The 14,849-nt window shown below is 42.6% G+C and overlaps 1 protein-coding gene across 6 annotated transcripts in view; it reads right to left on the bottom strand.

Moving 5' to 3' along the window:
• Positions 1 to 13,577, bottom strand: part of klhl17 (kelch-like family member 17) — a 34,264-nt gene extending 20,687 nt beyond the window's left edge. The window contains exons 1-5 of one of the 6 annotated variants that reach the window (XM_023991018.2): positions 13,112 to 13,428; positions 4,749 to 4,827; positions 3,847 to 4,111; positions 3,335 to 3,403; positions 2,657 to 2,778 (exon numbers count right to left, since the gene is read on the bottom strand). In XM_023991018.2, the coding sequence (XP_023846786.1) occupies positions 2,657 to 2,778; positions 3,335 to 3,403; positions 3,847 to 4,060 (405 nt within the window). In that variant the 5' untranslated portion in view covers positions 4,061 to 4,111; positions 4,749 to 4,827; positions 13,112 to 13,428. The other 5 variants (XM_070444435.1, XM_070444436.1, XM_023991017.2 and 2 more) reach the window with 5 other exon arrangements.
• Positions 13,578 to 14,849: the final 1,272 nt, after the last annotated feature.

The following is a 14,849-nucleotide window of genomic DNA, read 5'->3' as shown; positions in this document are numbered from 1 at the left end:
GGCCTCCTTGCTCACGCACCCTTTTTCAGTTCTGCCCACAAATTTTTTATAGGATTGAGGTCAGGGCTTTGTGATGGTCACTCCAATACCTTGACATTGTTGTCCTTAAGCCATTTTGCCACAACTTTGGAAGTATGCTTGGGGTCATTGTCCATTTGGAAGACCCATTTGCGACCAAGCTTTAACTTCCTGACTGATGTCTTGAAATGTTGCTTCAATATATCCACATAATTTTCCTTTCCTCATGATGCCATCTATTTTGCTGCGTGGTCCCATGGTGTTAATACTTGTGTACTATTGTTTGTACAGATGAACGTGGTACCTTCAGACGTTTGGAAATTGTTCCAAAGTATGAATCAGACTTGTGGAGGACTACAATTATTTATTTTTTTAGGTCTTGGCTGATTTCTTTTGAAATTCCCATGACGTCAAGCAAAGAGGCACTGAGTTTGAAGGTAGGCCTTGAAATACATCCACAGGTACACCTCTAATTGACACAAATGATGTCAGTTAGCCTATCAGAAGCTTCTAAAGCCATGACATCATGTTCTTGAATTTTCCAAGCTGTTTAAATGCACAGTCAACTTAGTGTATGTAAACTTCTGACCCACTGGAATTGTGATACAGTGAAATAGTGATAAGTGAAATAATCTGTCTGTAAACAATTGTTGGAAWAATGACTTGTGTCATGCACCAGGTAGATGTCCTAACCAACTTGCTAAAACTATAGTTTGTTACCAAGACATTTGTGGAGTGGTTGAAAAACGAGTTTTAATGACTCCAACCTAAGTGTATGTAAACTTCCGACTTCAACTGTATATATAAAAAGGTTAGGAACATAAATACTTTTACGAAGTCATGTACAGTGCATTCGGACACTTTTGTTACATTACAGGATTGAATTAAAAAAAAATCCTCATCAATGTAAACACAATACCCCATAATGCCAAAGCGAAAACAAGTTTTTAGAAATGTTTGCAAATGTATTAAAACTAGAAAACAAAAACTTCAGAACCTTTCCTATGAGACTTGAAATTGAGCTTCTGTGCATCCTGTTTCCATTGATCATCCTTGAGATGTTTCTACAACTTGATTGGAGTCCACATGTGGTAAATTCAATTGATTTTACATGATTTGGAAAGGCACACATCTATCTATATAAGGTCCCACAGTTGAAAAGGCATGTCAGAGCAAAAACCAAGCCACGACGTCGAAGGAATTGTCCGTAAAGCTCCGAGACAGGATTGTGTTGACGCATAGATCTAGGGAATGGTACACAAACATTTCTGCAGCATTGAAGGTCCCCAAGAACACAGTGGCCTCCATGGAAGAAGTTTGGAACCACCAAGACTCTTCCTAGAGCTGGCCGCCCGGCCAAACGGAGCAATCGGGGGAGAAGGGCTCCAGAGTTCCTCTGTGGAGATGGGAGAACATTCCAGAAGGACAACCATCTCTGCATCACTCCACCAATCAGGCCTTTATGGTAGAGTGGCCAGACGGAAGCCGCTCCTCAGTAAAAGGCACATGACAGACAACTTGGAGTTAGCCAAAAGGCACCTAAAGGACTCTCAGACCATGAGAAACAAGATTCTCTGGTCTGATGAAACCAAGTATGAACTATTTGGCCTAAATGCCAAGCGTTAGGTCTGGAGGAAACCAGGCACAATCCCTATAGTGAAGCATGGTGGTGGCAGCATCATGCTATGGGGATGTTTTTCAGCGGCAGGGACTGGGTCGAAGGAAAGATGAATGGAGCAAAGTACAGAGAGATCCTTGATGAAAAGCTGCTCTGGAGTGCTCAGGACCTCAGACTGGGGTGAAGGTTCATCTTCCAACAGGACAACAACCCTAAGCACACAGCCAAGACAACGCAGGAGTGGCTTCGGGACAAGTCTAAATGTCCTTGAGTGGCCCAGCCAGAGCCAAGACTTGAACCTAATCGAACATCTCAGGAGAGACCTGAAAATATCTGTGCATCGAAGCTCCCCATCCAACCTGACAGAGCTTGAGAGGATCTGCAGAGAAGAATGGTAGAAACTTCCCAAATACAGGTGTGCCAAGCTTATAGCGTCATAGCCAAGAAGACTCAAGGCTGCAATCGCTGCCAAAGGTGCTTCAATGAAGTACTGAGCAGGGTCTGAATACTTATATAAAATGTGATATTTCTAAAACCCTGTATTTGATTTGCCATTTATTGTGTGTAGATTAATGAGCTGGGGGAAAAAAGGTATTCAAATTTAGAATAATGCTGTAACAAAATGTGGAAAAAGTCAAGGGGTATGAATCCAAATGCACTGTAAGTATCAGTATCTTATTGTGGAATAGTTTAACGTTTTTGAAGGGCAATTATTTAGCTCCAAATGACTTCAGAGCTAAGAAGATATTACGACAAGAGTCAAATACATCTTAAACCCTGACAGATTTTGTGCCTTCCACAAARGTCTGAGTAACTCTCATGCTAACCCTTCACTAGGTACCAGTGGTCAGAGAAAAAGATCCGCTTCAAGAAAGTGTTCAAGACTACCATTTAGAATAATGACGGTACATTAGGGCTGCGTCACAAATGGCAGTGTTCCCTACATACTACCTTTCACCACAGTACTATGTAGTGCACTCTATAGGGAACAGGGTGTTATTTAGACACTTTTCTCCCTACCTGCACGTTGCCCTCCCCCACCACGATTTCTGCCGTGTAGGCATACTGAACCAGCTGTTCCAACGCCTGGGGGTCAATGTCATGCAGGGTCACGTGGGTCTGACGACTCTCCGACATCTCATCTGCATGACCAGAGGCAGACAGAGTTTTCCACTTAATAAAGTCTGCAATACATGTGCCTGTGTCTGTGCGGACATTCCAATACAACACTCATCTCTACGTACATTTAACTGAAAAGAAAAGAGTGTGTGTCTGTTTAACATGGTATACTCTAATTGTCACATACAGTATATCTCACATAGAGCACTTCTATCTCCCATAAGACACACATTCTTATAGGGCAGTCACTGCATAGCACTCATTTGTAGCAGTCTGTGTGATCAATTGTTTTGACTGTCAGACAATATATTTGTGTAATTCTGATCCCTGGATCTATGCAGCGCTTGCACTAAGCCAAACGCTGGTGAAGAAGCATGATTACAGCAGCATGGAAGGGAGTTCAATTGTGCCAACAGATCAAAAGAGCCATCACACACGCACAGGCACACCAGCGTTTTGGTTATATTGATTAGATTTGTCGGCTATATCAGCAGATTTGTATAGGCCTAGGTTTAAAGCATGGTCAGTTGAAAAGAAGCCTAGTGGGAAGTCTTAACGCCTCTCTCTCCAGGGACATACCCTCACAAAGCTCTAGTCTGAGCTGCAGGACGGAGGAGGAAAACTGGGACACACACCTCACCTGGTGACCTATGACCCCAACAGGAAAGAGAACGCACACAGACAACAGGGAGGAGGAAGGAAGTGGTCACTGGTGAGGAAGTAAGAGCAAACAAATGAGGTGTTGCTCACAAGGTGAGAAGCCACTCACACATTGAGCGAAATGTAGCACAGTTCAAAGCACAATTCATTTAAGCATCAACCAAGAATCGCCAAAAACATGTCACACACCACTTTGTTCATGGTTCTAATAATTTAAACACATCCAATTTGTTTATATTCCGTAGCAATGGAGAATCGTGCATGCTTCAATAGTGTAATGAGGCGTGGAAGAGAGACAGGTAGGGTAAAGAGAGTAAGACGGTGGCTAAAAGGGGGTGACTAACACTAGTGGTGAACACTTGTGAAGGCGTGGAGGAACGGAAGAGCAGTCTCAGTAGCAGGGAGAGCGAACTCCGCGGAGGGATACTTACTTGTAAACATGGCATGGAAGTAGGGACTGCAGGAGGCCAGCACCACCTTGTGCGCCTTGATCTCCTTGTTGGAGACGTGCAGCACGATGTCGCAGAGCAGGCCACGCTGGCGCATCCTGTTCATGGACACGAACGAGTCGTGGTAGTGGCGCTTGGAGTTGTGCGAGATGCTGTGGCCGTCGCGGTTCAGCAGCTGCATGCCCCCCTCCATCATGGTGCCGTGGTCAGCAGCAGACGGCACCTGCCTGGGCCTCACTCTGGGCGACTGCAACACACAAGAGCCATTTTGGTTTATTCCATACAAATTGACACCAATTTGATACAATTACCCCCTGGCTGAATTAATATTATTTTATCTAATAGGCTACTGATTGTGTCATAGATCAGCAGATTGTGTTAGTGTTGTCAAGATACCAGAATTTTGACTTCGATACCGGTACCAGGTTTAGTATCACAATACTCTATACCAAAACGATACCACGGCGGCATAAACAAAAAAGGCATATTAGCCAAAGTCACAGAATGGCACTTGATACAGACAGATAAACTCAGCTACTGCTATGTTCAATCGTTTGGCATCTTCAGTATCATTATATTACATTTCCTTCAAGTCAAAATTCTTCAGAGACAGCCATATATGCATTAATGAATCAATTATACAATCAATTTGACTTTGTTTTTACCAATCTAACAACATAATGGTAATCATTTATTTGTATGGTAAATCTCTCTAGATGAGAATGGCGCTGCAATGGAAAGCTGCCGTTTTACAGGCTCCTGATCAATTCTGCTATTTTGTGAGTATTTTTGCGCTGACCTGAACTTTTTTTGTACATGATGTTTCCGCCATCTTTTCTTCTGACCGAAAAGAGCTTCTGGACATCAGAACAGCGATCACTAACCTCGATTTGGATGAAGATTTCTACTTCAACAAGTCGGCAGTGCAGGATAAACTGCTCACCCCAGACAAGGCCCTAATCCCTGAGACTCGGAAAAGGAAGATACTGTGTTAGAGAGACCAACTTGCAGGCACCCTGACAAAACTACGTTGGCGAGTAAATAAACCTCCTTTTCCCTCTATTCTATTGGCAAAAAAACGAATCACTGGAAAACTGTATTATCCTATGTTTCTCGGAGTCGTGGCTGAACAAGGACATGGATAATATACATCTAGTTGGTTTTCTATGCATTAGCAGGACAGAACGGCTGCCTGGGGTAAACTCAAGGGGGAGGTGTGTTTTTGTTAACAACAGCTGGTGCGCAATCTCTCATATTAAGTCTTGAAGTACTGCTCACCCAAGTTAGAATACCTCATGATAAGCCGTAGACCAGGGATCATCAACTAGACTAAGATTTCTTTTTTGAGTGGATGGTCGGGGGGCCGGAACATAATTACAAATAATTTGCAGACTGCAAATTGACTGCAAGAAGCCCAAACAGAGATAATATTTGACTAAAACATAATCATTTCAAACCATGCTTATATTGGTATATGATCACGTGTCTCTCTCTATTATGCGTGGAAATAATTGGGAACAGATGTCCCAAATTAAAATCACTTGGAGCCGATTTCCAGGTGTTTAAAAAAATTAAGTAAATGTATGTCCAACAATGAAAATGCAAAAAAATGTTATACATATATATATATATATATTGGTTTGTTTTTTTAACTCAGAAAACATAGGGTGGCAAATAAAACCATCCGCAGGCCAAATTCCGTCCACGGGCCACCAGTTGGAAAACCCTGCTGTAGACCATACTATTTACCAAGAGAGTTTATCTATATTTTTCGTTGCTGTCCATTTACCACCACAATCCGATGCTGGCACTAAGACCACACTCAACGAGCTGCATAAGGCCATAAGGAAACAATAAAATGCTCACCCTATGAGACTCCCCAATCACGTCCGGTTGTGATACAGTCTGGAATCGAACCAGGGTCTGTAGTGATGCCTCTAGCACTGAGATGCAGTGCCTTAGACAGCTGCGCCACTCGGGAGCGACTAACTATTATTTTTTGGGACCATACTGGAAGTAAATCAAATCAAGCTTTATTTATAGGGCTCCCGAGTGGCGCAGCGGTCTAAGGCACTGCATTTCAGTGCTTGAGGCGTCACTACAGACACCCTGGTTCGAATCCAGGCTGTATCACAACCACCCGTGATTGGGGAGTCTCATAGGGAGGCGCACAATTGGCCCAGAATCGTCCGGGTTTGGCCGTTGTAGGCCGTCATTGTAAATAACAATTTGTTCTTAACTGACTTGCCTAGTTAACTAAAGGTTACAATTAAATATATATAAATACACTGGAAGTATAATCATAGCCATTAATATGGAGCTGATCCCCCTTTGCTGCCATAACAGCCTCTGCTCTTCTGGGAAGGTTTTTCACTAGACCACAAGAGCATTAATGAGGTCGGGCACTGATGTTGGACGATTAGGCCTGGCTTGCAATCGGCATTCCAATCCATCCCAAAGGTGTTCAGTGGGGTTGAAGTCAGGGCTCTGTGCAGGCCAGTCAAGTTCTTCCACACCGATCTCGACAAACCATTCCTGTATGGACCTCGCTTTGTGCACAGGGGCATTGTCATGTTGAATCAGGAAAGGGCCTTCCCCAAACTGTTGCCGTGAAGTCAGAAGCACAGAATTGTATGCTGTAGCGTTAAGATTTCCTGGCAATGAAACTAAGGGGCCTAGCTTGAGCCATGAAAAACAGCCCCAGACCATTATTCCTCCAGCACCAAACTTTACAGTTGGTACTATGCAAATCGGGGAGGTAGTGTACTCCTGGCATCTGCTAAACCCAGATTTGTCCGTTGTACTGTTAGATAGTGAAGCGTGATTCATCACTCCACAGAACGAGTTTCCACAGCTCCAGAGTCCAATGGCGGCAAGCTTTACACCCTCCAGCCAACGCATGGCATTGCGCATTGTGATCTTCGGCTTGTGTGTGTGGGTGGTCGGCCATGGAAACCCATTTCATGAAGCTCCCGATGAACAGTTATTGGTCGTTGCTTCCAGAGGCAGTTTGGAATTCGGTAATGAGTGTTGCAACCAACGATTTCTACGTGCTACACACTTCAGCGCACGGCGGTCCCGTTCTGTGAGCTCGTGTGGCCTACCACTTCAGGGCAGAGCTGTTGTTATTCCTAAACGTTTCCACTTCAAAATAACAGCACTTACAGTTGACCGGGGCAGCTCTAGCAGGGCAGGAATTTGATGAACTGACTGGTTGGAAAGGTGGCATCCTATGACGGTGGCACATTGAAAGTCACTGAGCTCTTCAGTACAGGCCATTCTACTGCCAATGTACACTACCGTTCAAAAATTTGGGGTCACTTAGAAATGTCCTTGTTTTCCATGAAAACATACATGAAATGAGTTGCAAAATGAATAGGAAATATAGTCAAGACGTTGACAAGGTTATAAATAATCAAACTTTGCTTTCGTCAAAGTATCCTCCATTTGCAGAAATTACAGCCTTGCAGACTTTTGGCATTCTAGTTGTCAATTTGTTGAGAATCTGAAGAGATTTCACCCCATGCTTCCTGAAGCACCTTCCACAAGTTGGATTGGCTTGATGAGCACTTCTTACGTATCATACGGTCAAACTGCTCCCACAACAGCTCAATAGGGTTGATATCCAGTGACTGTGCTGGCCACTCCATTATAGACAGAATACCAGCTGACTGCTTCTTCCCTAAATAGTTATGGCATAGTTTGGAGCTGTGCTTTGGGTCATTGTCCTGTTGTAGGAGGAAATTGGCTCCAATTAAGCGCCGTCCACGGCATGGCATTAAAAAAATGGAGTGATAGCCTTCCTTCTTCAAGATCCCTTTTACCCTGTACAAATCTTCCACTTTACCACCACCAAAGCACCCCCAGACCATCACATTGCCTCCACCATGCAGGACAGATGGTGTCAAGCACTCCTCCAGCATCTTTTAATTGTTCTGCGTCTCACGAATGTTCTTTGTGATCCGAACCACTCAAAATTCATCTGTCCATAACACTTTTTTCCAATCTTCCTCTGTCCAGTGTCTGGGTTATTTTGCACATCTTAATCTTTTCTTTTTATTGGCCAGTCTGAGAWATGTTTTTTTCTTTGCAACTCTGCCTAGAAGGCCAGCATCCCGGAGTCACCATGTTTTACTGGTACTATTTAATGATGCTGCCAGTTGAGGACTTGTGAGGCGTCTGTTTCTCAAACTAGACACTAATGTACTTGTCCTCTTGTTCAGTTGTGCACCTGGGCCTCCCACTCCTCTTTCTATTCAGGTTAAAGCCAGTTTGCAGTGTTCTGTGAAGGGAGTAGTACACAGCGTTGTATGAGATCTTCAGTTTCTTGGCAATATCTCGCATGGAATAGCCTTCATTTCTCAGAACAAGAATAGACTGATGAGTTTCAGAAGAAACTATTTGTTAATGGCCATTTTGAGCCTGTAATCGAACCCACAAATGCTGATGCTCCAGATACTCAACTAGTCTAAAGAAGGCACGTTTTCAGCTGTGCTAACATAACTGCAAAAGGGTTTTCTAATGATTAATTGGCCTTTTAAAATGATAAACTTGGATTAGCTAACACAACGTTCCATTGGAACACAGGAGTGATGGTTGCTGATAATGGGCCTCTGTACGCCTATGTAGATATTCTATAAAAAAATCTGCCGTTTCCATCTACAATAGTCCTTTACAACATTAACAATGTCTACACTGTACCTCTGATCAATTTTATGTTATTTTAATGGACATAAAATGTGCTTTTGTATAAAAAACAAGGACATTTCTATGTGATCCCAAACTTTTGAACGGTAGTGTATGTCTATGACGATTGCATGGTTGTGTGCTTGATTATATACACCTGTCAGCAACTGGTGTGACTGAAATAGCAGAATCCACAACTTTGGAGGGGGGGGGGGGGGTCCACATACTTTTGACCAAGTAGTGTATTTACTACAGAACAAACATAAGAGGATAAAAACAAACGAATAACAATAAAAAATGAAAGGCCAATGCCAGAGAACCTGAGGGACTTACTGGGCACACAACTCAACAGCATGTCTGATATGTATTGGGGTGCACAATCGGGGATTGATTTAAAAACAAACTAGATAACAGTAACACTATCTTGCTTTGGATCTTCACGCCTGATAACCTAGGGCCTACACTTTAAGAATCCACAGTCTATGTGTGCTATAGATTCCATAGACTCTATGGAGACTTTGTACTAAATATATCAGTGTAGGATGCATTAGTTTTAACTGTGCAGTGCACAAAAATATCCTTTAACAAATTCATTGTTTAACCATACACGGAGAAGTATGTCAAATGTCACCACTGCTGCACAGGGCTTCTGTCACACACAGTGAGAGTGAGAGAGAGAGAGAGAGAGAAAGCTGGCATCAGGCTATTTTGCACATTGATACTTTGCAAATGTTAAAATTACATTTAAGCAGCGGAGGCTCCTTGGAGGAGGACTATCCCCCTCTGAAGAATTTCAGATATATTTTTTAAGTTCCTTTTTAGATAACACTAGACTAAATATATTCATGTCACCAAATAATTGATTAAAACACATTGTTTTGCAATGAAGGTCTACAGTAGCCAACATCAGTCTGTAGGGTAGCACCATGGTGTAGCCGAAGGACAGCTAGTTTCCATCCTGTTCTGGGTGCATTGAATTCAGCACAAATCCTAGAAGGCTTGTAGTTCTCACCCCCTTCCATAGACTTACACAGTAATTATGACAACGTCCTCCCCATCTTGAGCTCTTGCAGCATGAACTGACATGTCTCGCCCCCCAATTAAAGGATTCTAAAATMAATATAGTACTGAAAGCATAAGCTATAGCTAGCTAGCACTGCATAAAATGTGGTAGCAAGAGAGAGAGAGAACTAGTTATATTTCATGTTTTTTTCACTTTCACTTACTTAGCTAGTGAATGCAGCTAGCTAGTTTAGCATACTCAAACACCTGGCTCAAACAGAGAGGGGTGCAATGTTAGCTAGCTGCCTATAGCTACTCAACACTTGAAGTCTTCCAAGTCAAGGCAAGATTTTTGTTTTATTAATTTATTGCCACCGAAGCCTGCCAGTGCAACTGCTAAACTATTTGCTGACTGTACACAGTACTGCATGATTGTAGCAGGTTTACTAACACGTTAGATCTAGTAGCTATGTTGACTATGGCGTTATAATATGGTGACAACGATGTAAGCTGTGTGTAGCGGTTAGCAGTTATGATATGAAGGTTTGGCTTGGAAAGGTTTTCACATGGTCACAGATTGCTGATGTGTTGTGCACTGAACTCCACAAGCGAAGGGAAAAGGTGAGGGAGAAGAGCGCGTAGAGACGAGAAGAAATTATACAACAATCAAAGAGATCATCCTGTAGCGCATTCGGAGACTATTGTAGCGGTTTCAGGGGTTGTGTTGTGGATGGACGGTATGTGCCTGCGAGGTTTCTGTGTTTTCTGGCTGCCAGGACCATAGACAGCAATGGGAAGCATTCCCCAGAGGCAGGACCATGGACAGCTCAGGAGAAACTTCCGGACTGCAGCAGAACAGCCACACCTGTCTCCAGTTGTATTTAAAGACAGACTAAACTGCAGACAGGTGAAACCAATCAGGGCCTCTACTTAAACACGCCCTGGGTTTGCTTTCTTGCCTTTTTTTTTTTTTTTTGAACCCAGCGGGTGAAGGAACAGGAGGCTATTGGAGAGACTGAGCATACAGTGGAGAAGGTGGTTTACCGGAATAAAGGAACTGATGATTTCAACACGGAGTGAACCCCCAAAGACCAAGATTGGAGGACCTTCCACTGGTGACGATGTATTTACTTTGCTTGTTTGAGTTTTGTATATCACAAACTCTGCCGGTACCTGATAAAAAATAAACCGTGTTAACCCTGCACGTGGACTGGTGGTATGTGTTTGTATGTGTAAACCCTGCCTTGCAAAGATCATGGCGCTGAAACCGCCACAGTATTCAGACCCCTTCCCAATTTCCACATTTTGTTACATTACAGCCTTAATCTAAAATGTATTAGATAAAAATGTCCTCAATCTACACACAATACCCCATAATGACAACGTGAAAACAGGTTCAGAGATTCTTGCTAATGTATATGTAAATAAGGTATCATTATATAAGTATTCAGACCCTTTGCTATGAGACTCGAAATTGAGCTCAGGTGCATCCTGTTTCCATTGATCCTCGATGTTTCTACAAATTGATTGGTGTCCACCAGTGGTAAATTCAATTGATTGGACATGATTTGGAAAGGCACACACCTGTCTATATAAAGGTCTCACAGTTGATAGTGCATGTCAGAACAAAAACCAAGCCATGAAGTCAAAGGGATTGTCCATAGAGCTCAGACAGGATCATGTTGACACAGGTCTGGGGAAGTGTACCAAAATCTTTCTGCAGCACTGAAGGTCCAAGAACACAGTGGCCTCCATCATACTTAAATGGCGGTTCCAAACTAATTCCAGACTCACCCTTAGAGCTGGCCGCCCAGCCAAACAGAGCAATCGGGGAAGAAGGGCCTTGGTCAGGGAGGTGAKCAAGAACCCGATGGTCATTCTGACATAGCTCCTCTGTGGAGAGGGGAGAAACTTCCAGAAGGACAACCATCTCTGCAGCACTCCACCAATCAGGCCTTTATTGTAGAGCGGCCAGTGGGAAGCCACTACTCAGTAAAAGGCACATGACAGCCTGCTTGGAGTTTGCCAAAAGGCACCTCTGGTCTGATCAAACCAAGATTGAAGTCTTTGGCCTGAATGCCAAGCATCACGTATAGAGGAAGCCTGGCACCATCCCTATGGTGAAGCATGGTAGTGGCAGCATCATGCGGTGGGGATGTTTTTCAGCTGCAGGGACTGCGAGACTAGTCAGGATCGAGTGAAAGATGAAAGGAGCAAAGTACGGAGAGATCCTTGATGAAATCCTGCTCCAGAATGCTCAGGACCTCAGTCTGGGGCGAAGGTTCACCTTCCAACAGGACAATGATCCTAAACACACAGCCAAGACAACGCAGGAGTGGCTTCGGGGACAAGTCAATGTCCTTGAGTGGCCCAGCCAAAGCCCGGACTTGAACCCAATCTAACAGCTCTGGAGAGACCTGAAAGTAGCTGTGCAGTGACGCTCCCCATTCAACCTGACAGCGCTCGAGAGGATCTGCAGAGAATGAGAGAAACTCCCCAAATACAGGTGTGCCAAGCTTGCAGCGTAGCACCCAATCTGACACGAGATTGTAATTGTTGCCAAAAGTGCTTCAAAAGTACTGAGTAAAGGGTCTGAATACTTATGTAAATGTAATATTTTCTTTTTTTTTTTAAATGCATTTAAATAAAATCTAAACACCTGTTTTTGCTTTGTCATAATGGGGTATTGTGTGTAGATTGAGTAAAAAAACTATTCAATCAATTTTAGAATAAGGCTGTAACTTAACAAAGTCGAGGGGTCTGAATACTTTCCGAAAGCACTGTTTGTGGCCGCTATGAAGTGAACTGTTTGCGTGTGATCAGGGATGTATTCATTCCGCCGATTCTGTTAGACGTTTATTAAACGGAACGGGCTTAACATACCCGACTGTTGGACTAATGATTACACCCTATATCAGTTAGATGCAGTCAATAGTGTGCAAYGCGTTATCGAATGTGTCAATGTCTGCCACCTTGATTACTCAAATTTCTCTCGACCTATGAACCTTGCGTACGTTGTAAACTTTCATTCATAGGCTAGGTTGTAGCAACTTCATGATGGGCATAGGGAAAATCCACCTAAACCTATCGATGTTTAATTGAGCTGGGTGAATATGGTGTAATATAATTAAAGCTGTTTATAAAAAAAATATTGAAAAACTCGTCCGCCACTGCATTCAAGACCATTGTATTTTTAACGCATACAAGTTTGCCACCACCCATGAGAATGCATTTTGTCACTGCAGTAAAAGACACACCGACTGCATTATCCGCGGCCATGCCACACAAAGCTATTCCACATACACATTTCCTTTTTGACTCATTCAGCATTCTGGATGGCTGCTAGACATACGGCTTCAATTTATACAGGCCATTTCCCCGTTGTGACCGTCACCATCTTTGTTATTTTAACAACATGCATGCTGTCATCATGCCTTCCTACTTGAGCTTGTTTCTATTAATGTATATTCCTAAAAGATGTGGTACTGCACCCCAACTCCCACACCATCTACTTCGAATAACAGTATCTGCAAGAAAATGCAAAATAAATGCCAATTACCGGTGATAAACGTTGCGGTTTCGTCGCCCCTCTTCACTGAAATGATGGGGAACGTGAAAACAACACGCGATGCATCCAAATTGATAAACTCTACTGCCTGTCTCCGTCCATTTGAGTAAAGCAAACGACATGAAGAAAGCCTCTATTCAATCATGTTGTTGACGTACGTAAATGCAAACTGCATGAGCAGAGTGACATCAAACGTTAAGGTGGACCAGAAGCAGTGATGCTTTGATACTATCTTGCCGCGTGGATAAAACGAAACCTAGGCAGGAAATGTTTGTTGGCTGTGTAATTGTAAAAGGCGTTTGTGAAGTTCATAAATTATAACTACCCGTATGTCCAAGATGCTATCTAGACCACCTTAAATCGGCAGTGCGGCTGCAGCCCAGTGAGCACCGTCCGACGCCAACGTCCATGGACTTTGCGATTTGGTCCGTCCACCCTTGCCTTGATTTCAACGTCTACAGACGTCGGGTTTTTTTCCAGCCTCGATTTGGCCCAAACATAGATGTCTATGATTGGTTACGATTTGGTCCGGTCTGAACTCGGATTTGGCCCAAACATAAACGTCTATGTTTTGGAAGTTTGGACAGCACAGGACAGTGGAGCAGTTTTTTTTGCCCTAGCACTACACAGTTATTCAAATAATCAAAGCTTGATGATGAGTTGGATAATTGAATCAGCTGTGTAGTGCTAGGGCAAAAAACTAAATGTTTAGGAAACCCTGCAGTAGAGCACAGCAGAGTACAGTACAGTAGAGCAAAGTATAGTTCAATACAGAAGAGTACAGTATGAGTAAAGTACAATATACTATATTGTACAATACCCTACTGTACTGTTCTGTACTCTACCAAAATAAACTTCTGAACTAAACTCTACTGTGCAGTCCAAACTTGTGAAATAGACTTCTATGATTGGTTCAGATTTGGTTCGGTCCAACCAAATGTGGTCTTGTTTGGGGATGGAGCTCATTAGAATAATATCCAGCATGCTTTGCAATAGTTAATTTACATTTACGGTAGATGCTCTCATCCAGAGAGAATTACAGTCAGTGTATTCAACTAAGGTAGATAAACAACCACAGATCACAGTCATAGCAAGAAAAACGTTTCTGTAACAGTTACTGAGAATGTTATAAAACTATTTTTTCCCCCTGTTGGTCTGAACTTTGAACATGGTCACTGCCAGTTCTAAAACTTTTTTTWAATTTTTTTAACACAAGTGCATAGGAGCAATAATAAATATTCCATACTGCAATCTTCAGTTTGCTGCATTTTCCTATTTATTGGAATTGTTTTAATGTGAGATAATGTCAGATAATGCTTTCCTCATTGACATGTAGAGATAAGTGAATGTATGTACGGTTGAAATTTGGCCATAGAAACAATGACCAACAAAATATGAATTTTCAACATCTGTAAAATACGAATTTTCAACGTCCGTAAAATACATATTTTCAATGTCTGGAAAACACATTTTCAACATCTGGAAAATACGTATCCCCAAAACACATGTAAATATTGGACTATAAATTGTGCCTTCCTGTATTATACTAAAATGTTTATTCTATTGAGCCATTTTATGTCCGTATTCTTATCTTTTATTATTTATAATTGTTGTTGCATTGTTGAGAAGGAACCTGCAAGTAAGCAATTTGTTGGTTGGTGTACACCATGTGTATCTTTTAGACGTCTTTTTAATATCATTTTGCTCACTGGGAGGCTACTCTGGACCT

This window comes from Salvelinus sp. IW2-2015, linkage group LG7 (assembly GCF_002910315.2).
Source record: "Salvelinus sp. IW2-2015 linkage group LG7, ASM291031v2, whole genome shotgun sequence".
NCBI classification, from domain to species: Eukaryota; Metazoa; Chordata; class Actinopteri; order Salmoniformes; family Salmonidae; genus Salvelinus; species Salvelinus sp. IW2-2015.
This window is presented reverse-complemented; position numbering and strand designations above follow the sequence as displayed.